Source organism: Nannobrachium achirus, assembly GCF_963921795.1.
Source record: "Nannobrachium achirus genome assembly, chromosome: 17".
NCBI classification, from domain to species: Eukaryota; Metazoa; Chordata; class Actinopteri; order Myctophiformes; family Myctophidae; genus Nannobrachium; species Nannobrachium achirus.
The window spans coordinates 44,732,187-44,756,862 of record NC_137824.1 but is presented as its reverse complement, the minus strand read 5'-3'; the positions used below and the strand labels follow the sequence as shown (position 1 = coordinate 44,756,862).

Sequence of the window (24,676 nt, the reverse complement as noted above, 5' to 3'; positions counted from 1 at the left end):
TTTTAGTCAACAACATCTACACTGCTCTGACAGTACAAATGGAACCAAATGAACACTAAGTCTCATGATGCAAGGTTAAATTAACATTATCTGTCTGTCTGTCTGTCTGTCTGTCTGTCTGTCTGTCTGTCTGTCTGTCTGTCTGTCTATCTGCCTGCCTGCCTGTTTGTCTGCCGATTGTTAACCAATTTGAGTTAAGCTCTCACTCTTTTCAAAGATTTCACCTTGTGCAGGGAAACCCTTTCACTCATTCTTTCCACTGTAGCCCACTTGCTGATTACTAGCTTGCAATGCAATCAGCCACTGATCAAATTCACCTGTGCTGCCTGCCCATCCCCCATCCCCCATCTCCCTCACTGCACTCACTCAAAACTGTGTGAGTGAGAAGCTGCCCCTCCCCCCACAGTCAGTTGGTTTGTTTGTATGCAGTCTGTACAAGGCAAGGCTTTACATACTGTGAATATGTGTGAAAGTAAATCCTACGTGTTACTTTATGCTTAGGGTAGTCTTACTAGTGACTATATACAAATGGAACCAAATGGAACTCATAATCTGTGTAATCTATGCACATGGCTTATTTTTTTGTTCTGGTTAGTTAAAGCAGTGGTTCTCAACCTCTGGGTCAGGGAATTATTTTGGGGAGGGGGTCCCCAGATGATTATCTAAATGACTGTGCACCATTGCTTTCTCTCTGAACAGTAAACATACAGCATAAGGTTTAAGTGTAAGGGTATCTTCAGATTTCTAAAGTACCCTTCCGTAATCAATGGGGGCAATTTACCCCTTTTTGTGCAGATATATGACCGATTTGTTGCATGTCTGAGTCATCATGACATCACTGAGATGCCATAGACTCCTACCTACCCACTGTTTCTGACGTGACCTACCACTGCCGGATGCACCCACGCACACGCGCACACACGCACCTCATCCCGGATTGTATAACAGATTTCTTAAGCCCGGTTCACAATGCAACATGCTAGCCCAGATGATCCTTTTGCCGTCCTATAACCTAAAAGCCTAACATGGGTTGTGACAGCACTGAGAGTAGAGACGTGCTACAGCCAATCAGAGAACAGGACAGGTGGCTTGTTTGATTTAATTCACACATTATTTTCTTTTATATAATTAAAAGACTGTTTGTCTGTCTGGATCAATCCAGTGATATAACTTTAATAATTCTCGTGGGCGAATCCAGGTGTGACAGAACACTCTCAATGGAGCTATTGTAGTCCAGCCTGAGGATGCAGTAGCCTAGACTCCGAACCTCTTCAGGCGATAAAAGCAATATAGTTGCAAATTCTTTATCCTCACGTGCGTTGTGTCCCACTTGAGCTCCTCTTTATTGTGTACTTCAAGGAACTTGTGTACTTCAAGGAACTTTAAATCCCTGCTCCCTCAAGCAAGGAGATGAGGATTAGATTTGAGTCTGGAGGAATCAAGCAGGTTAGACTGATTGTAGTCCGAGCATTTCAGGCAAAAAAGTGCGCGATTCCATCAAAATACTGCACAAACTGGCCGGACTATAGTAACATTGTGTCACATATGAGGAAATGGCATATTCGGGACAACCTTGGTAGTAGGCTAATAAGGCTATGCTTTATTCAAGCCAAACGAGACACTCTATTTGGTGCTTTATGATCCCACAGGGAATGCTACAATTTGTCAATCAGTGTCATCACCGATAAACAAACTTTTACTGCACTGTTTTTACAGTACAGTAAAAGTACAGACAGTACAGTACAGACAGTACAGTTCAGTGATAAAAGGTCAAGGTCACAAGCTTATTTAGAATAATTTGACCTTAGAATTGTAGTAAGCTACTTTGGTGTCATATACTGTATCTGAAGGCTAGTGAAGTCACTGATCTACAAGATGTACACACAATTCGTAACACAAGAAATTTGCCTATACTGTGTAATACTGTGTAGAGGAATAATTCTAGAATCAGTATCGGGATTTAAAGGGATATTCCATTTAAAAAAACTCTGCCTTGCATGGGTCTGCCTCCCCAGGCTCAGGGCCTCTCCCCACACACACCCATTGTAACTTCAAACTCCATTATATTTTTTTCTGGTGACTCATACTACCCTCCTAATACATGAGCAGGCCATGTTTTTTTTCGATACAATTTTTCATTTATTTGTAATAATTTTAATTTTTCAAATTTTCCCAAAGAATTATTAAAAATAAATGAAAAGGGTTATTGAGAAAACACGGCCTGCTCACGTATTAGGAGGGTAGTATGAGTCACCAGAAAAAAATAGTGTGTGTTTTTAATGAAGTTTGAAGTTACAATGGGTGTGTATGTGGAGAGGCCCTGAGCCTGGGGGGAAAGATAACATTTACATCAAATATATAAATATTAAAAACTGTTCAGGGTGTTCATAAAAGCCTGATTGATAAAGTGACCAAAATGATCTGTAGGCTTGAACTTAATTAGCATTTTTACCCAAGGGTAAAAATGGTGCCTGGGTGCCTGCCTACTCCTGTATGTCGGAGTTAACTTAAACTCATATGTACTGTACATGATGTCATGGTCATGATGTGGTCATGTGATACTGTATATAGGAGCTACGCTGATCAGCATACATGACTGTGCAGAGCTGCTACCAGTGGTGCTTTGGGGTTTTCTTTTCAGGGCGGACGGTCATTTATTGACGTCACATGCACGAGCGCCTTTAGATGTGTGCGTGCTAACTAAAAGTTTGCTTTGAACAAATCTCATCTATCACAGTAATGGAGCCAGGTAGCCTGAGACACGCACAATGCACATACAGTCACCGCTGGAAACCTACAGTAGGTGTTAAAGTAGCCTATCCATATGAATAGGGGGGTATGTGCAAGCCCACCACTCACTGCCTGCCTGGTAAACCTGTTATGCGAATAGCCATTTGATTACCATGGTCATCACTTGTATAGCTACACATTTTTAAAGTGACAGTTTAAGTACTTTCTAATACCTCTAGAGTGACAGTTTAAATTAAACATTGGCCAAATTGACAAATATTATGCAGAAATTGTGAAAATAGCCAATCTACATCCTCGTGAGCATGTAGATCTGCTATTATTATTAATTTAGGGGGTTGTGTCCTGAAAAGGTTGAGAACCACTGCATTAATCCATTTAGGCCTGGGGCCGATTCTAAAAATGCCTTTTAAATCCGGCCAAGATTTTCATTAAGAAAACAAATGCAATTCATTAATGAAAAATAGAAACATGTAAGAACCACAAAATGTACAGTCAATTGGATGAGTGGTTTGTAAAATATGCATAGCCTCCTTGGAGTGAGCTAAAATGCTTGCAAACTTGGAAAATGGACATTAATATAAACGTGATTTTTTGGGACGTTTTGATTAATTATTACACAAAATAACAATACAACAATTGCAATATCTGGTTAAATTTGTATAATTAAGAAACATTGTCTGTATGTTATGCAAATCATGTTGCAGGCCCATGGTGTGGCAAACCACCAACATGGTAGACCCCTGAACAGTGTTTATGCCAAGTTTAGTGTGGATTGGAGCAACGGTGTGCCTGTGGCAGCCAGGGGCCCCTGGGAGCCACATTGGGCCCCTTGTGTTGCTATTATAATGGCCGACCCCTGAACGGTGTTTGTTCAATCAAGTTTAGTGTGGATCGGAGCAATGGTATGCCTGTGGCAGCCAGGGGCCCCTGGGGGCCACATTGGGCCCCTTGTGTTGCTATTATAATGGCCGACCCCTGAACGGTGTTTGTGCAATCAAGTTTAGTGCGGATCGGAGCAACGGTGTGCCTGTGTCAGCCAGGGGCACCCGGGGGCCACATTGGGCCCCTTGTGTTGCTATTATAATGGTAGACCCCTGAACGGTGTTTGTGCCAAGTTTAGTGTGGATCGGAGCAACGGTGTGCTTATGGCAGCCAGGGGCCCCTGGGGGCCACATGGGGCCTGTGGTGTTGCTATTATAATGGCAGACCCCTGAAGAGTGTTTATGACTAAAGTTATTCACCCAAAATGCTATGTCATTGAAATGTTCATAAAAACATGTATGTGCATTAACAGGACTCTGACACCCAGCCAATCAGGTGCTTCAAAACATACACTGTGTGTGAATATTCATGAGCTTGTGTATGAACATGCAGTAGCATTACACAACCTATGGGGGCGCTGTTCAGACACAAAAAAGTCGGGTGTATGTGTATTAACAGGACATCAAAAAAAAAAGGTGGATTTGGGCTCTCTAGACCAATAGAAACACTTCTGCTATTTCAGAATTGTCCATGAATTAGCAGGACACCAGTCCTGTCCTGCTAATCCAAAATGTCCTGTTAGTGTGGTGTGTATTCAGGCCAATTGTCCCGTTAAACCACATTTACCAACACACACACACACACACACACACACACACACACACACACACACACACACACACACACACACACACACACACACAAAAGAACATGCATAGGTTTGCTGTAGTAGCTGTATAGAATAACTAATTTCAAGGTCCCTGCTTTCATTGTTATTCCAGCAATGCAATAATAATAATTACAAAAAAAACATTCTTTGCAAGTGCACGATGACAATTCCAGTGTCTCAGCAGTGTGTCTCATTATCATTAATGGGAAAAATCCCAGAAAAAAAAGGAAAATCATGGTTGAATTTATACAGTCTAATTAACAGCTGCAGAACATTAACACGTGTTGTGGAACAAAACAGAGAGAGCTCAATACCTGCCATGTTAATTTGTTGCATGGTTATACATAATGAAGGCCGCGTATTGATATTTCGATGTCCCGTTGTTTCGAGGTCCCAGTAGTCCGAGGCTAACCTGCCGGCGCGGGTGAACGCTAACCTGCCGACGCAGGTGATTGCTTACCTGGTGAATGCTAACACAAAGCCTAAACCTTACCCTAACCCTAACCTGACCACTGGGATATCGAGATTTTGCCATAATGAAAGCTTAATTCTAATTGTTATCTTCAAGAGACGGTGAAGTCTCAGAAAAAAATAAATAATGTTAGTATGTATTATATATGTTAATAATATCTCTGTATATGTCAGTCTTTGTTCCTTTTTGAGCGATGCTAACCATTCCGTCCTTGTCCCTTTTATGCCCATGTATGGAGATCCCTGATGTCATCAATATTAAGCCCATAACTTGGAATGCCCATATGTGGACATATTGTGTCACATGGTGTCTATGATGTCATATATCTATGATGTCAGAAATCTCCATATTTGGAAAATGTTTAATATTGAATTAAAGTCAATGGAGAAAATGTATTCACACATACATTTATAAATTAAACTAAGTAACGTATCTCTTAGCAAAATGCAAGGAATCGATTCCTGATGAAGTCAGTCGATTTGACATACAGTATGTATGCCCAAGTGCGTACCACCAAAACTGTGTGAGTAGTCTCTCTCGGTCGTCCTCAGACGAGCTTCCAGTCGTTCCGGTTCTCCATACACCCGGCCAACTCCGAAGAGCTTTCAGCTCCCGCATCCTTCTTCAGGACGTCCACATACGTTAATGCGGAACGTCCTCGTGATCGATGCCCGCGCGTCGGTTCCCACAGGACCAGCCTGCTGGCCGGGAGCTCCCGATGTCTGTGGCAGTGGCCGGCCAGCTTCATCCTCCTAGCTGCTACCTTCTTGCTGAGCCTCGGCAGTTGCCTAGTAGTTGTAGTAGCGCTTCAAAATAAAGTTTATCTAGGAAGGCACATGCAGATCGAATAAAGTCGGACAAGTACTATAGTCTGGTTTCTGGTTGCCTTGCAGGGGCAACCACATTAAATGTAAGAGCAATGTTCTCCTTTAGATAACACAGGGTTATGAAAGAGACAGCAGCAGATTTCGGGGAGTTGAGTGTGTATTTTATTTTATTCATTCATGATCAATCAAAGTCCTGATCCTCTATCTATCGGAATAATACATCGCATCTATACATTATTAATGTATGTCTATTTACCCAGATGTTATATTCCAAGGCTTTTGCTTTGTGTAGTTGCTAGGAAGTATTTTCACCTAAACCTCACCTCAAGTAAAGGTTTATATTTAATATTCTCTCTGCTAGCTCCTTGAAACATGTTGTATCTGAAGCATTAATTCAACGTGGACAAAACCAATACCGCTAAACACAGCATAATGTTTTGACTCATTGCAAATAACCCGACACTGAAAAGATAACATAACATAGGGTTTTTCGGGATTCTGAATACAATGCAAGCATTTGTTTTGCACGACAAACATTCCTTTCCGAAATACGGCCCCCACAAAACTGTGAAAAGTGACGACTCATCACTAAACCATAGTTTTATGGGGGCCGTTTTTAGCCCAAGGAATGTTTTTTTTGTGCAAAACAAATGCTTGCATTGGATTCAGAATCATGACAAACCCCATGTTTGACCCCTCACATGGTACATTAAGCATATTTATGTTTTGTATTATTTTACTGTATTGTAAAGTCCATGAGACGCCAACTTTGATTGGCTCCCACAAGATTCCCCAAGACAAATCTGGGCGATGGCCCTATACCCAAAATTGTTCCATATGGCATGTTCTAACTGTGCCAAATGTCAGGCTTCTGTCATAAAGTGCACGATTCCATCAACATACTGCCCGCAACGCCTGGACTATCTCTCTCTGCTGAACAGCATGCCTCATCTTTACATGTCATTCTGCTGAGCAAGTAGTGGTGGAAAAAGTACTGCTTTTTACGTAAGTAAAAGTGTCAATACTGCAATAGAAACACTCTGGTAGGCTACAAGTAAAAGTCCAGTAATCAACATTTAAATGTACAAAAGTATTGGCAATCAAAATATACTTGTGTACAAACATTATGCAAAATAGGACTGAAAGTGGTAATTATGTTTTGTAATACATTTTACATCTAGAAAGCAAGTAATTGCTGTCAAATAATTGCATTTGAGTAAAAGTACAATATATGCCTCTTATTGATTGAATACTTTATTAGCAGTTCGCGTTGGAAAAGCACAGGACAGTACAATTCAGATACAAGGTCTACTATTAGGAATTAAACCCAAGAAAGCACTATGGATTCTTTACATTGGAGTCCTTTGTACTCAATACATTGAGATCTTAGTGGAGTAGAAGTAAAAGTATTGTAATTTGGAAATACTCCAGTAAAATAAAAGCCCCTCAACATTGTACTTAAGTACAGTACTTGAGTACATGTACTTTGTTACTTTCCGCCACTGCTCAGCACGTCAAAGCTCATGGCAACGGCCATATCGCTGGAGGAGGTTGCTCCTTCTCTGCCGCTGGCAGCCAGCAGCTTCAGCGGAGTCCCGCTGGCTCCGGTGAACACGTCCCCCTCCCACACCGCCTGACTGTTGTTGTTCAGGCGCAGGTCAGCCAGCCTCTCACCCAGACCCAGCACTCTCACCCTCCCAGCCCCAGGCACCCTGACCCTGAACCGCACCCAGCTCCTGGGCTCCAGGAGGCCTCCGCGCGGCTCGAATAACACAGAGCCCTTTCTCCAGGCGCTGTAAGTGCGTGGGAACGGGGGCAGGGGCGAACCCCCCTTAGAGGAGTTCTTAAGTATATAGTCGCACATTGGGCTGAAGTCCTGGTCGTTGGGAGATTTTGCATAAATGCTTAGCTTGTAAAGCCCGCGCTCGGGAAGGACCACGCTGATGGTGACTTTGTTGCCGTCGAAGGTGAAGAAAACGTACCTGGACAGTGGATAGGTTGGGGTCTTGCTGCAATGGTCTTTGGACAGCGTAGCCTGGATCTCTAGGTCCGCTCGCTGCTTTTCAAACGTGATGTCACATCCACCTCGCTCTGCGCTCGCCACAGCCCCTGTGTGGCTGAATTTACACAGTCCGGCGTCGCGGGTCCGAGTCCCGGGTCCGCAAGACGAACTGAGAGAGGACGGGAACAGGTAGTTCAGGTTAACCGCGCCTCCTCCTGTGCAGTGCAAAAGAAAGTTCCCAGCGTTCTGATAGCTCCCCCGGGGGCTGTCGTAGTCCCGAACGAACACGGACAAGCGGTAGTAGCCCGGATACGGACAGAGCACGTGGCAAACAAGGCGGTCGGGTCGGATCTGTGTGGCAAGGCACCTCTCGGCCACGGAGGGCTCGAGGTCTTTGTGGCTCAGCTCGCAGAGCATCGTAAGCGGCCTGGAGGTCTGAAGATCCAACCGGAAAGACCTGTGTGCCGCCAGCACCACCTCGGAGCCATGGCTGCATCTGGTCACGCCGAGGCCCTCCGCGTTCCTCTGCAGCCCCCAGCTCAGGAAGGGGTTTCCGGGGAGTTCTTCGCTCGCTCTGGGCTCCGGACACTCCAGCTGGAAGGAGCAAACCCAACTGAAGACCCCGTGGGATGAGTTATTGACGGGACGCGCAAATATCATGACGTCGTAAGTGCCGCTGGCGTGAGGCAGCAGCCGCAGGCTCATGGTGTCCTGGGCCACGGTGAGCAGACCACAGGGACAGCTGTCCTCCACGGGGGGTTGAGGAGCATTTCTCTGGGTGATCTGGTAGGTGAAGTCCACAGGCTGGCTGAGCTTCATGGTCACCACGGCCTCACCGTTGTCTGTGGAATAAAATCCAGAGATCATTTGCTGGATGAAAACGTGGACGTACAGTTTTCTTCATGTATTCACCAAACAGTAGGACTTAAATTTTTCTCTTACATGGAAAATTTTGTATTAAAAAATTGACTTCAATGCCAGCATGACGTGTCATGGGTGGGATTGCCGTTTCTGCCGACCTTTCCTGCATGTCACTCACTGTAAACTATCAATAAAGGCAGAAAAAGCCAAAAAATATCTAAAAACAAATATAAATACTTGTAACCAGAGGTGAAAGAAGTACTCACATTTTGTACTAAAAGTATCAATACTGCACTGTAGATGTACTCCGTTACAAGTAAAAGTCCATAATTCAAAATGAACTTGAGTAAAATTATGAAAGTGTTGGCATCAAAATGTACTTAAAGTACCAAAAGTAAAAGTACAAATGTTTGAAAATAGCAGATCTACAAGCTCACAACGCGTCATGACCTGCTTGTAGGCTATTTTCAAATGCTAATGTGATTTCTGTATTATTATAATTTATATCTGCAAAGTAACTATAGTAACTAAAGTTTTCAAATAATTGTACTGGAGTAAAAGTACAATATTTGGATCCAAGATTAGAAGTAAAAGAATTGGAAGTTGGAAATACTCAAGTAAAGTACAAATACTTCAAAAGTGTACTTAAGTGCAGTACTTAAGTAAATGTACTTTACACCACTGCTTGTAACTATGTAAAGGTTTTTTTAAGGAATTATGTCCAACATGTATGGTAGAGTGTGTTAATTAAATATTACTCATACTATCGGGGTGGTTGAATTTTGTGTCGTATCTCCCTGCTCTTCTATTGAGACTTTTAGATGGTGCCTCACAAACTTTGACCTGATATTTAAGATTAATTTACCTGAGTAAGCTGAGCAAGCAGGCAGACTCGTATTAATTCCAAAACATTTGAAAATCACCACAGACATAGAGATGTTTACCTGTCACCAGACTGTAGTGCTCTGGGTTTAGGAGCAGAGTCAGGCCCAGGGTGTAGAAGTGGGAGGTCCTCAGAACTCTCTTCTGGAACTCCTCCAGCGGGACAGGAGGGTCCAGCAGCTGCCACTGCTCCTGGTCTGGACAGTGAGAGTTGATGAACTCCTCTGGGTCGGTCAGGAAGTAGAAAGCATCGTACCTGCAGCACAATTGAACACAATCAGCGTCAAAGTGCACTTCCGAATTCTCAGTTCAGGTAGTGGTTTTCAAACCTTTTCATATCAAGGTCCGTTATTTTTTCAGTATTTGAGCCACGGACCACCATTTGATGAGATGTAGCCTCTCAGACCCAAAACTTATATATATATATATATTGTTGTTGTTGGATAAGATTTTGTCCCAAATTCCAGGCTGTATAGATGTGGGTGGAGAGATAACAGGCCAACATGGATCAAAGTAACACTTTTTCTACATTCTCTAATTGTGTAGACTTCTTGTAAATTAAGTAATCCATTTGGTTATATTTATTTTATTTTAAACAACCTTTAATGTACACAGAAATCAAAACAATAAAAATTAAAAAAATATAAAATAAAAATCAATGCCTGAAATTCAGTCTGTCTCTCTCTGTGTGTAAGCAGGATTTGATACAGTGGTTCAGAACCTTTTCAGGCCGCGACCCCCAAAATAATCATACTGAGGAATTACATTTTGATTACATTTTGTAGCCTATCACGGTTGTATTGTGAAAATAGCCGACCTACATGCTCACAATGCGTCGCAAATTTATGCCTCTTATTATTTGACAATTTGGCCGATGTTTAATTTGTCGTTTTAGAGGCAATTAAAAAGTATTAAAAAGTCCTTAAATTGTCACTTTAGAAATGTGCAGATACACTTAAACTTTATGTTGGTTTGTTTACTGTGGAGTGAGAAAACAATGTTGCACATTAAGCTAATCCTCTGGGGACCCCCCAAAATAATTTGGGGACCCCCCCTGGGGGGGAACCATAAGTTGAGAACCACTTCATTATTGCACAGTAAGAACCACTGATCTAAAACAGTTTGATCAGTTAATGAATAATTTCAGGCTTAATTTGGAATACTCAGCCTGACTGATGTGCCCTTAAAGTTATTCTCTCACTAGTGTTGGCAGCCTGTCAAAATAGCACAGCTTATTTTTTACTGTGGTTGCCCAGACTATAGTATCTACTTGTCCGACCTTTTTCTTTCTTTCCATTTTTCCGGATAAACTTTATTTTTCCGCGCTACTCGTAGGGTTTTCCGTTTAATCGATTTTTAATCGAAATCGGGATTTTTTCCTTTGGACGATTTAAAAAATAAGAAATCGTAAAATCGATTTTCACTTTAATTAGGGTTATTCTTACTCATAGGAGCCTTGCACGGGGCAAAAAGTGCACAGCCCGGTCCTCCTAAAGCAGGACGACAAGGTCCGACACCAAATTAATACTACTTTATCTCTGATGTGTAATTTCTTTGATGCACGTGCAGCGCACGTCAGACTGAGCAGGGCTCACCACATTAGATTTTGCTATTTGGCTATATAAAAAAAAAAAAAAAAAAACAATAATAAAAAAAAATCATGTCCTTGCATTTTTTTAAATGAAAACAACATAGTTGAAACAATGTATTATTCTTTTACCAAAAAATCGAAATCGGAATCGACTTTTCTGAGAAATAAATCGAGATTTTATTTTTAGGCCACATCGAACAACCCTAGCTACTCGATCCTCCCACATGTTTTGGTGTCACGCACTTGGGCCATATGTCAAATCGACCGGCTTCATCAGGACTCGTCTGCCTGCATTTAGCTTGGAGATACTGTATGTTATTCTAATTTATATACATTTATTCGTGAATAAATTGTCTCTATTTTTCCAAATATGCAGATGGCTGACATCATAGATGTCTGACGTCATAGACCACATGAGACTGACACAGTATGTCCATATATGGGCATTCCAAGATATGGGCTTACTATTAATGACATCAGGGATCTCGACGGAATTCATTTGCAATCAGGGATCTCCACAAAAAATGCAAAAATGCACAAGGACTGACAGATATACAGACATCTCACATGGGCATAAAAGGGACGGGGACAGACTGATACAGAGATCTACATGTACAATATGGGCAGCATGCATATACTGTACTTATGGCATCAGGGATATCCATACAATACAATTCACAGCGTGAAGTGAGCCGCGAAGCTTGGCAAGTGTGACCGTGGCCATGACGCGGGACCAAGCCAGGAGTGGTTAGCACCGTTCAAATAGTGATAAGGACAGGTAAGATGGAATACATTTCCCAGCGGATGACTCGCGTCAGGGCAACCACACAACCGCAATTTCCCAGAATTATAGTTACTTCTTCTAGTTGCTTGCGCCAGCAGAGCGCTAGTACTGCATTCGGCTGCTTATGTAGGTAGGAAGGAATACCACACCGCTCGCCCTCCTGGCCGTTCGCACTGGGCATCTATCTGGCGTAATGTTAAAACCTAATATTAATACCTACGTTTTTAAATAATTGTAGTGGAGTAAAAGTACAGTATTTGGATCCGAGATTTATTGGAGTCGAAGTAAAAGTATTGCAAATTGGAAATCCTCAAGTAAAGTAAAATAAAAACACCTCAAAATTGTACTTTTATACAGTTAAGTACAGTACAGCCCCACCAAGCGGTCAGCGCAGTGAGTGTGAGACCGGCGGAAGAAATTAGGGCGAACGGCCGAGAGGGTGAACAGACTTGTTACCGTAGGTATGGGGCGGCCTTAGCTGAATGGTAGTGAGCTCGCCTGGGGAACCAGAGCCCCTGGTTGTCACAGGTACGATTCTAGGCCAGGTCAGCAATGTGTCGAAGACACATTGCAAGACACCTAACCCCTAATTGCTCCCCCCTACACACTCCTCTGTGGGCGGGTGAAGCTGAAACTGAAGTTCCCCCTCGGGATAAACTAGATACAGTATGTTAGGTAGGTAGGTACGTAGGTAGCTGTGGGTGCCCAATCAGGGACCAGCATTTCTAGCAACGTCATCATTAACAGCCAAAGAGGAACCAGCGTTCCTTGTGATGCCAGTGGTGATGTCACTGGCATTGCCAGTGTTGATGCCGGTCACCGCTTACGCACAAGTAGGCCATACATGGTTAAACTCTAATCTTATCTTGTCTTATCTTATCTAAAAGGTGTGTGTTGAGAAGTGTTGTGCTGTGTTTATTACAGTATAAAAGCATCGCCACAAAACCGCTCACCCCGGGTCAAATCCGCCGACCTCGTAGCGGTCGCCACCAGGTATTCCTAAACATAACCTCAGTAAGACGATGCCTAAACCGAACCGTATAACTAGACGAAACCTCAGTAAAACTATGCCTAAACCTATTACTCCTGAATGTAACCGTAACGTCAGAAAAACTATGCCTAAACCTAACCTTATTCCTAAACGTAACCTCAGTATAACTATGCCTAAACCTAAACGTATTCCTTAAAGTAACATCAGTAAAACTATGCCTGATGCCTATGCCTGATATGCCTTGATACAAATATACTCTTTCTTTCGTGTATCATCGTCCTTGATGACAAATATGCAGGAATCATTGGGGGGGGCGAGTAGTCCACATATAGCGCTACACAGCGGTGCGACGGAGCATGCAAGGGGCTTTAAGACAGACTGGCCTCTTGATGAAGGTTTTCTTGTCCATGTCCACCCTGCCAGCTCCCCAGCAGGCGTCCAGCAGGTACCAGTGGCCCTCTAGACGCACCGCGTTCCACATGTGGGACGACTTGGTTTTCTGGCAGCTCTGGCCTTGCCTGTAGCCGATGCCTTTACCGTGGCCAGGCACTTCTCTGCACTCGATGCCTGCCTCCCTGGGAGACAAAAGGGGCTGTTAGCACAAACAAACACACTCCCCACTGAGCTGTGTCCTTGTGTGTTGTTGTTATTACCGCACAAAACAGATGGTAAAATACATTAAACATGACTGGGAACAAAAGTAGACAACAATGCGGTATTATTATTATTAGTCAAGATTCACTTACTGCAATGGTTTACGGTACATACCTTTTGTGACCATGGCACACAAAACTCAAAATCTCTTTCTGAAGAAGACATATGAGTCCAAACGTTAATCAATAAAACCTCGACCATGAGCTTTTGCAAAGTCACTGGACCCCAATGGAAACAAGGACCTTTTTGGTGTAATCCTTTAGACTAAACTTGTGTTTTTTACTTTAGGCTACTCATGCTGTTTCACATTTCTGTCTGGAAAAAACTTAATGAAAAAACAAAAAGTTAAATATATGGATATAAGAAGTTTCTGCCCAACAGCAAAAAGTTCCCAAAGTCACAACATCCCAGGGCACACCAGGCTGTGTCTCTCAGGGCTCAGCCAGTGTGCCTGGGCAGTGGAACCCACTGACTGACTGACTTACGTGCACATGTGCAGGCAGACACTGGAGTACCCGGAGCAGACGGCCCTGCCAGCCTTGATGACCTCCTCTGGAGTGCACAGCTTGTCACTCAGACCCAAGTAGCCGCTCACATCATAATCTGTACACACACACGCACGCACGCACGCACGCACGCTCGCAAGCACGCACGCACGCACGCACACACACACACACACACACACACACACACACACACACACACACACACCTCTGTCTCAGTGTGTATTTAGCCAGACCAGGAAATTGATTAACTCCCCGATGATGATAATGACAACATTTTTGTCATCAGGAAATGAATCACTTCAGCATCTTCTGGCATCCATTCTTCAGCCCCCCCCCCCCCCCCCAAAAAAAAAAAAAGCCTGGCAAGAATCCATGTATAACATTGCAGCTTGCTGATGAGGGACACAGTGAAGCTGTGAACTCACGCTGAACTACAGGATAATGATGATTTCAGTTGTGGAAAAATGTTTTATCTAAGTAAAAGTATCAATACTGCAATGCAGAAGTGCTCTGTTACAAGTAAACGTCCGGAATTCAAAATAGTAAACATAGTAAAACATTCTCGTATCAAATTGCACTTTAAAGTACCAGAAGTAGAAAGTACTCATTATGCCAGATGTTCCATTTCACAAGTTTTCAAATGTATATAAAATGTATAAAAAATATTTTGAAAGTAGCAGATCTACAAGCTGCAGTTTGTAGATCGGCTATTTTCAAATGGCCGAAATGTATACTAGGCTGAAATGGGTAATAATGTACACACATCTACTTTTTTGACGAAATGCATTTTTTCGTTCTTTTTCAAATGTTCACCTATTATGACATGCCCAGAATATAAAAATCAAACCTCGGTTCGAAGTGAAGCGGTGAATCTTAGTATAGAATTGTCTGGAGAGCCGGTACGACAGCCGGTATAATAGGTTTTAAAAACATATATAAAAAATCCTGCTTGCTGGTCTCTTAGTTGTTTGTCAACTGCATCCCTCTATAATTATTTCAGTTTCTGTTATCTTTGTGGCCTACTACATTTTTCAACTTCTGCTAGATTTTCAATGTATTTACTCTTGTCTGCCTTAATGCTCCTTTTTACCATTCTGTTAGCATCTGTATATTCTTATTGTGCCTTTACTTTTGCTCTTATGCGGCTATTTGTCATTGCTGCAATAGGTGAGACCTATTGCATGTACAAGACAGATAAAACCTGAAGGCCAAATTATCATGTGAAGCTTGACCAATCCTCAAAGTATCCATTCATCTGACCGGGAGGGACACCGCACACATATTCTGGACGTACAGGACAGATAAAGCCTATTCATTCTGAACTGAAATGACCATATATGGACATGGGACACACAGTTTGCTTTTTGAAAAAGCCTATTCATTCTGGACTGATATTTTGCACGTACGGGACAGGAAAAACCTGTTCATTCTGGCCTGGAGTGACCATATATGGACATGAGGTGACATACATTGTGTTTTTGAAAAACCCTGTTCATTCTGGACTGAGATCACCATATATGGTAATTAAACGGACATTCTGTTTTTGAAAAAGCCTGTTCATTCTGGACTAAAATCACCATATATGGGCGCGATACACACAAAGCCACTCATTGGAAGCGGTTTTCACCGCTTCAAAAAGCAGGTAAAGAGCAGGAGAGATAGTTTCACATTACCAATGTAATGACACAGCCAGATCCAAATAGCCCGGAGTGTGTCCAGCTCAGTGCGGGCTGCCTCTGTAATGGCCTGGGTGATGGTCTGAAGGGAGACCACCCCTTTGGAACCAAGCTGAAACACACCCATAACCAGCATAGGATCAAATCACGGTGATGTTTGACTTCCACACTCACCACCCCAGATGTGAACATTACATTAGAGCACAACCGACCGGCGTGTTTAGTGCAGGGAGTCGATGGTAGGTGTGGCGCTCGAGTAAGCTCCGACTTTTACTTACTTATATTTAATACTTAAATTTTTCAAATCTGAAGAAACAGTGTGGGTTCAAGTAGCACGCTAAGTACAGTATGATGATGATGTATATACCCACATTGTCCAATCATACAGATAGGAGCGGGACATACTGTGCATATACACAGCCACGTATTGGAGCGGCTAGCAATGCTACGTGAGCTTGTAGATCTGCTATGTTTGGTGAAGAGAGTTGTCCGTAGATGGAAAAATAACTCATCAAGTACAGTGCAAATCAGGTCTGTTTTACTAAGCATTGTGAAGTGACTGATGAATTCCAAATATCAGATTATTCTGCGGCACCCCTGGACTGGCATCACGGCGCCCACTTTGGTGTAGACTCGAGGACTCGGGATCACCATCGGAACCTCAAAATGTGCCATGGGTCGGGCTCTATTTGACATACATGCATGGAGACACTCACCTCCTTTCCAGCATTGATGGCATGTCTATCGACTGCGGAGAAAGTCTCTTCACCGGCATAGAGTTCCCTCTTGGTTTTCCTTTTACTTGTGACCCCTGCCTCTCTGTGTGTCCCTGTGACAGACACAGAGCTCTGGGCTTGTCCTCCCATCCTTCTCCCCTGACCTCCGTCCTTTACGTCCCTCTGCTTATCAATGTGCACAAATTATGAAAATGCAATAATAATAATTAATAGTCTTTATTGTCCCCTCATGGGATATTTATCTTCACAGTCAGTTCAACAGGGGGAAAATGGTCAACACATGACCATATAGCACAGAACAACATACCATATACACAAAAATATATCAGTGATGCAGTTTGTTTAATGCCACAATGGCTGAAAGGACACAACTCCTACTGAAACAAACAAATATATAATTATTTCAAAACATATACCGGTAATAGTGAAATATTGTCATTTATAGGAAATCGTGAAAATAGCAGATCTAGTTGACATTGCAAATCTGCTATTTTCACTACATTTGAAGTGCTTTTACCTTTCCTAGGCATGTAGTGGAGTCAAACATGCAATATTTGTTTCCAAAAATACACACACACACACACACACACACACACACACACACACACACACACACACACACACACACACACACACACACACACACACACACACACACACACACACACACACACACACACACACACACACACACACACTTACAGTAAGAACAGTCACTCAACTCTGCTACTGTTCATCTGGCCTCCGTACTCTCTGTGCCTCTGCTTCGTCACACCAATCCTCTTCGTCACTCTCAGGTTGGAGGCCGGGCTCTCTATGGACAGCTGGCGTTTGGCCAGGGGTCCCGGGGCCCCCGTAGCACCGCAGGGCAGCGGGGCCCCCACCGCGTCCATAGCACCGCAGGGCGGCGGGGCCCCCGCCACATCCATAGCGGCCCACTTCTGAAACACTGGCGCCTGGGTGCCGTTTGTCACGGCAGTTGTCACGTAAAGCCGTTTAGTCACGACGCTGCTCTTGGTGGAGGTCACAGAGGTCACCTGGAGTCTCCATTCCTTCTTGAAGACATGGAGTCTCTTTGTGGACGGCCTGCGTCTTGAAGGACGTTGGCTGGGTGAGTTGTGTAGTAGCCTCCTGCATGAGGATAGCCTAGTAAACGACCAACTTCCGTTCTCCTTGCAAGAAACAAATGAAATGGTTTCTGGAAGAGGGGCGGGTACGAGGCTAGCATGAGGATAGAGTGACCATATTTTCCAAAACCTCTTTGGCTTACAGAGTACATCTTCATGATGTCACTGATCACATGACCCCACAATCAATCCTCCAGTTCTAGGCAACATAGAATGGGGGGGGTTGAAAATGAGTGGTATTCCCCTTTAATCACTCATCTGAATCACCAAAACTAGCAGATTAAATCTATTTCCTCTACTCTTGATAATTTCTTTGATTGTTTTTTACATTTTATTTATGCCTTGTGTTTTCCTCAGAATGACAATTATTTTAGGGACTGCACCTCTCTACAGAGCAGAACATGAAAAGCATCAGTGTTGCTAGATTTCGAGGGAGAATTGGGCAACCAGGTCTAGGAAAACAAGCCCAAAAGAAGCGACTATTGGCCACAAACCTAAACCTATATTGTGCATCGGCTATTTGAAAATATCAGATCTACAAACTCACAACATGTCTCGATGCCACAGCAGCCACACATTGTGAACTTGTAGATTTTCTATTTTCAAAGTCTTGATATGAAGTGATGAACATTTGTTTAAATATTCTAACAACACAAATATTCTAACAATACAAATCTTGTGGGGGGCTCCCATTCATTTTGTCATATTCCTGAGTCAATGATTTGAAGACCGATAGCCGTTTCCCATGGAGACACAAAGGAAGACTCTTTATGTCTCCATATAGGAAACTGCTGTCGGACATTATTATAAAATTATGATTATTGTCTTTTAGGTTAGCTTTATTGATTTGTGAGATATGGCAAAACACACTACCACAAGGTGATAATTGGAATCATCTCAAAGGTGCCGTGCCTAGTGAAGGAGTTAAAGCCTTAACCACTTAAACCCAAGCTTCCGTATTGTGGGTGGGGAAAGCTTTTGCTTTTTTTTTTAAAACAGGAGATCGATTTTGCATTGAAATAAACGGGTTGGCATGATCAGCCCTCCACAGACACAGACAGAGACACAATGGAACCATATTATGATGAGCATTACTGAGGACGACCAATTAGGCCTATATGAAGATGGGTTGAAAATGAGTGAAGTCAAACTTCAACAATATACAAAAAGTGTGTAATAATAATAACTTTATTTATATAGCACCTTTCTAGACATAAGCCACAAAGTGCTGCACAACAAATGACAGGATAATAAAAACAACACATTTCCAAAGAAAAAACAAAGGAACAAGATGATCTATCATAATTACAACACTAAAATAACCATGCATTCAAGAAAAATAATTAAAAACAACATAGGCAACAAAAAATGTGTAGGAGCAGGTGTCACTTAAAGGTGTATTCAGTGATAATGAAAGTGGCCGGGGGTCATCATGTTCGTTACTGGCCTTACAGCGTGGATTATAGATTTTTTTACACCATTATAATGTTCTCATTTTGATCATTAGACCCAATCACTGAATATCGCTAGGCCTACGTCTCCAGCTTCAGGATATGTATGATTCTGATTTACTACGAGACTGTGGCTTTTATGAGTTCAGTAGTTTACAATCTAGGCATTTAGCAGACGTTCTTAATTCAGAGCGACTGTGGTTCTCAAACTTTTATTTTGACCATCATAACTAAACATCATAACATAACTACGGCCATACTCTACCCTGATTGGTCGAGGACTGGCTGGCCACCTCTGAAAACCGAATCTAGCTATGCTCGTAACACGGGCCATGGTGGAAGTCCTTCCACACACATTCTAGTGAGGAGAATGAATGGAAAATGTTCCAATTATATTTTTATTTGAATGAAATGCAATCACTGAATATACCTTTAAAGGAGTAATTGACCCCCCAAATGTTTTTTCCTATTGATTACTCATGCCATGGAGACTTGAGTCCAATCATATTTTTAGGTTTTTGTCGCATTCCTAAGACAATAATTTTATTACAATACATTTACCCCATTGATTCCAGAAGGGGACCCGAATGCATTTGGGTCCCCATCCGGAATCAATGGGGGTGAATTTACTATCACATTTTTGTCTTAGGAATGTGACAAATACAAAATAATATTATTGAACTCAAGTCTCCATGACATGAGTAATCAATAGAAAAATAGTCATTACAGTACAGTGAGAATACTTTCTCTCTCTCACTCTGTCTGCCTGTCTCACTCTGTCTCTCTTTTTTGGACTGAGGATAGTGTGAATTAGCACTTGTCACATACAAAGGTTATAGTGTACAGTGAGAATACTCTCTCTGTCTCTCTGTATTGTATAAGGTGTTTCAGTCAGAGACAGCACGTGTCGGTGACATAATTGGTGACAGATTACATACGAAGGTAGATGATTGCTTTCATTTTTGTGGATAATAGCCTACCTTAAGGACAAAGGCCTATAGTTGCATTCTTTTTTAACCCTTGGATCCCCAAACGAGGAGGAGAGGTAATTTCTGACGACCCTCCCTCTATAAATAACCGCCACATTTCAGGGTCAAATTGAGTTCACTTCTTTAAGGACAATCTTCATGGTCCTCACTAAAGCTCATTATAATATGTAAAAAAAAAAATCAACTCAGTCTTTGTCTCATACTAGGGCTGCCTAGCTAACAGTGACATCACCACAGCTATTTTCACAGTGTTTATCTGTGGAACGGAGTCAAACAAAATGTAACGCCTATAATTCCAAGTGCTTGTAAGAGTGGGGGTGCCCAGTTCAAATATGACAGTTTTGGCCTGTCGTGGCCTTGTTAACTCCTGTGTAGTAGGTGTTAAGCAATGTGTGCGTGACATCATTAAAAGAGCGCCCCCCTAAACATTGCATCACCAATGCATCACTGCTTATGGCATAGCAGCTGTGCAGATGTATACTGTGCATGATATATTTATGGACGTTAGTTAAGGTGCTAAAAAAAACTCGCAAAAAAGACACAAGTCGGTGTCGTTGTACATGGGATTAAGGTGCAAAATGTCAGTGCATGTCGACAGCATAATCCCCATAAGGTAGACTGACACTGGTATAATCTGTGGAGGTGGATCCATACAGAATGTTGGTGTTCAAGTGGTTAACCTTTACTGACTTTGAACAATGTGCAAGGTGAAGATGTTACCCCATCAGCACATTCTGTGCACATAACACATCCTCCATCCCTCTAGTGTGTTGCCGTGACACCCAGGAGGCCCCCTTTATAGGCTTGTGTGTGTGTGTGTGTGTGTGTGTGTGTGTGTGTGTGTGTGTGTGTGTGTGTGTGTGTGTGTGTGTGTGTGTGTGTGTGTGTGTGTGTGTGTGCGTGTACATGCGTGTAGCAGGGCTTCTGCCCTGTGTGGGGCTGGGATGTGTAGCTACCTCACAGCCGGCCGATGACAGGGCCTAAAAATACTACAAAGCAACTGATAGACACATTTAACGGCACAACGTTCCAGAGAGAGAGAGATAAGCTGGTTTTGGTCTACCCTATAGGTTTTAGGGCTCAAGCAATGCAACTACATTAGTGAAATGACAAATATACATATTTACCATTTTGGGAAGCATCAATCTACAGCGGTAGTTCTCAAGTCATGCAGCGGACCCCATTGAAAAAATAATAATAAAATCCAAACATGTTAGATGTTTTTCAAATATCTTCGAAAATAGCAGATATACAAGTTTGCAGAGCGCAGCACAAAGTGAGCATGTACATTTGCTATTTTTGAAAAGTCAACTTATAAATGGATAAACATTCGACATCCATACATGCATCGGGAGGGAGCGTGTCGCTGTTATCACATGTCATCTTTTCGACACCCGACTCTAACCCTCACCCTAACCTCCCTAACCTCCGTGGAGTGAGTCGCTAACCCTCCGATCGAAATGATGGTCATTCGAAAGAGCGCGATTTCCCCGCATCGGGATGGGCGGACAGTGCACTTCTTTCTGGGTGCCATTTTTCTTTCCTTGATAACTTCTTATTTTTTTACTAAAAAATAAGAAGTGAATTTATTCATTCACCTACAAAACAGGAGACATTTAATTAACGTTCGCTAATTTGACCTCCAATGCCCTGGAATTATGAATATTTGCCTCATCATAAAGGGTTGGAATTTAATTAGTTTGTGATTGTGGTGCGTTTGTCTTCCCTTTCACTGCAAACTGAAATGGGAGGAAGAAATTCAACCTTAAAATAAAGGTTTAAGGCAGAATCCTTGAATGGTAGTAGGATCCATTATCACCACTTTCAGTATGTAAAGCAGTGGTTCTCAAACATTTCCATGTCGACAACAACTCCCAAATTGAAATGTATTTGGCCGCAGACAAACATTTGAAAAGATGTTGCACCAACAGGGACCCCATTTTCGTTATACATATTTCAAATCATTCAAAATGTATGAATCCTTCACTGTTTTCCTAAATATTTCCTACATATTCACTGGTTTTCTCCCACAAAGCTAATCGAGGCTCATTTTTAAAGGTACACGTGTTTTGTGCTGTTTTGACTTCATCAATCCCAATTAATCATGATTAGACGTCGGCGTCACACTCCTGCTGGATTTCAAAGGTCAGAGTTTTAGCTGGCATTTAGGGATCTGGTGTAACTGATACAGAAGGCTTTTTACCAAGAGGTCAACCGCGGCGCCTTCGGGGGTTAATGAGCAACAATGAGGTAATCAGTGACCCTGGGCTTTGGTTGACCTGAGCGCTCTGTCTCCCACTGGTTAAAGCAGAGGTGGGGAAAAGTACTCACATTCTTTACTTTAAGTAAAAGTATCAATACTGCAATGTTACATACGCTGTATGTCCGGAATTCAAAATGTACTTGAGTAAAAGAATTGGCATCAAAATGTACTTAAAGCACCAAAAGTAAAAGTACGAAATGTTTGCAACACGTTGTGAGCTTGTAGATCTGCTATTTTCAAATACCCAAAGAGGACTAAAGTGGTTTATGTATGTTTTATAATATTATACCTGCAAAGTAACTAGTAACTAAAGTTTTCAAATAAATGTATGTGAAGTAAATGTACAATATGGATCTGAGATGTAGTGGAGTAGAAGTAAAAATATTGGACATTGGAATTACTCAAGTAAAGTACTAATAACTCAAAAGTGTACTTAAGTACAGTACTTAAGTAAATGTAGGCCTACTTAGTTACTTTAAAACACTGGTGGTGGGAAGAAAGTATCAATACTGCAATGTAGACATACTCTGTTACAAGTAGAAGTCCGGAATTTAAAATGTACTTGAGTAAAAGTACAAAAGTATTGGTATCAAAATACTAAAATAAAGTAGATTTATTCAAGTACTGTACCGTTTTGAGGTATTTTGAAGTATATATACTCAGTTAAACCTGATTAAAATTCTCCATGTATACACCTAAATAAACCCAATCAGGACCAACCCAGTTTAAATTCTAATCGGGTGCAGAGGGGATGTCTACACCTTTTTACAACCCAAGCAAACATCAGATCGGATTGATCTCACCACATGTAAACACTTGATCAGATTGGAAGAAAGGTGTCCGTGTAAACGCACCTGTCAGTCAGCCAACCACACACGCACGCACGCACGCACGCACGCACGCACGCACGCACGCACGCACGCACGCACACAGACAACCCACAAAACGGTGCACAGAGGTGAACTGTGGTCTCCAGAAGAAATGGAGCCATAATGATGCCGATGGGTGACATATTTGCTGGCAGAGAGCGGTGCCAAGAGGCAGTCAGGTGGCACTAATAAGTACCACAAAGAAAGGAGGACTTTAGATCAAGGTGGCTCGGCTGTGAGGTATCTGACTATTCTGGGACACAGACGCTCCAAACCAAAGGCTTTTTTGTTCTTATCACTTTAGCGATTTTAATGACTTTGATTTCAGTGTGGGGGCATGCGTACAAGTGGCTAAATATGTCTTTTTAGACACAATAAGCCGGCGATTTATTTGTTACTATTTACAGTAACACTACTAGCCCCCATTAGTCAAATCTGCCCATGAAATATTGTGGTGCATCTTGAGAATGGGCTTATTGTTTCTAAAAAGACATATTTAGCCACTTGCAGGCAAGCCCCCACCCACTGAAATCAAAGTAATTAAAATCTCTAAAACGATAGAAAGCAGTAAAGGAAAACATTTTAACACTCATCTTTACTTTTCTCTAATTACAATCTAAAATATGAACCCTTATCTAAAATATGAAAAAAACAAAGTTGTCCTTTAAAAGTCTTTGAGCCTGGCTGAAATCGTATGGGCTCACTAATGGCTCTTTTTGACAACCGAAAACAACTAAAGTGAAACATTATGGCGTGCCATCAGCCTCAGATTAAAGCGAACCCATTCTGCATCGTTGATTTCTAAAATACTTTAATAATGCCTTATCATAATGACCCATAATGACCTCTGTTGCATTCTGAAAGTAAAGTATCATTCTTATGATGATGAACATGCACTAATCCTTCATCTGCATAAAACTTGACTTTTCATGATACAGTAGACCTATAATGCATATTTATTTTAGCACTCTGTTCCCCATGGAGTTTCCATGACTACAGACAGTTTTACTGCCCACTGCCAAGCTGCGAGTGCCTCAACATGATACGTTACTTCAGCATGAAATGACACAGTACCTGCAGTACACACACACACACACACACACACACACACACACACACACACACACACACACACACACACACACACACACACACACACACACACACACACACACACACACACACACACACACACACACACACACACACACACACACACACACACACACACACACACACACACACACACACACACACACACACACACACACACACACACACACACACACACACAGGAAAAAAGCCATCACTGATAACTATTTAGCTGTTGTTGTGGACAATGATTCTCAAAGGCCCCTGTTCCACCTGGGTTGAAACGGTTCCTTTCTTTTTTACGTAAATTCTTAACCAGTACAGTGTTTCCGCTGAAAATTAATTGCTTCAGAACCCTAATGCCTCATTCACACTACAGATATATAGTTGAACGTTTTGCTTGGTAATTCAATGTTATCTCAATGGAAACCAGCTTTAAAGGCTGGGCGTGTCGGCTGTCCTTGGAATCCAGCCTTTAAAGCTGGTTTCCATTGAGATTA

General features: G+C 42.2%; 1 protein-coding gene across 1 annotated transcript; it reads right to left on the bottom strand.

Moving 5' to 3' along the window:
• Nucleotides 1-7,190: 7,190 nt before the first annotated feature.
• LOC308302508 (kyphoscoliosis peptidase-like) lies at nt 7,191-16,514 on the bottom strand (the record flags this gene model as incomplete). Its single annotated transcript, XM_080746764.1, has 6 exons — nt 7,191-8,545; nt 9,509-9,702; nt 13,196-13,387; nt 13,952-14,069; nt 15,646-15,760; nt 16,365-16,514. 6 exons carry the CDS (start codon nt 16,512-16,514, stop codon nt 7,191-7,193), a joined length of 2,124 nt encoding a protein of 707 aa, XP_080602890.1.
• Between the last annotated feature and the right edge of the window lie 8,162 nt (nt 16,515-24,676).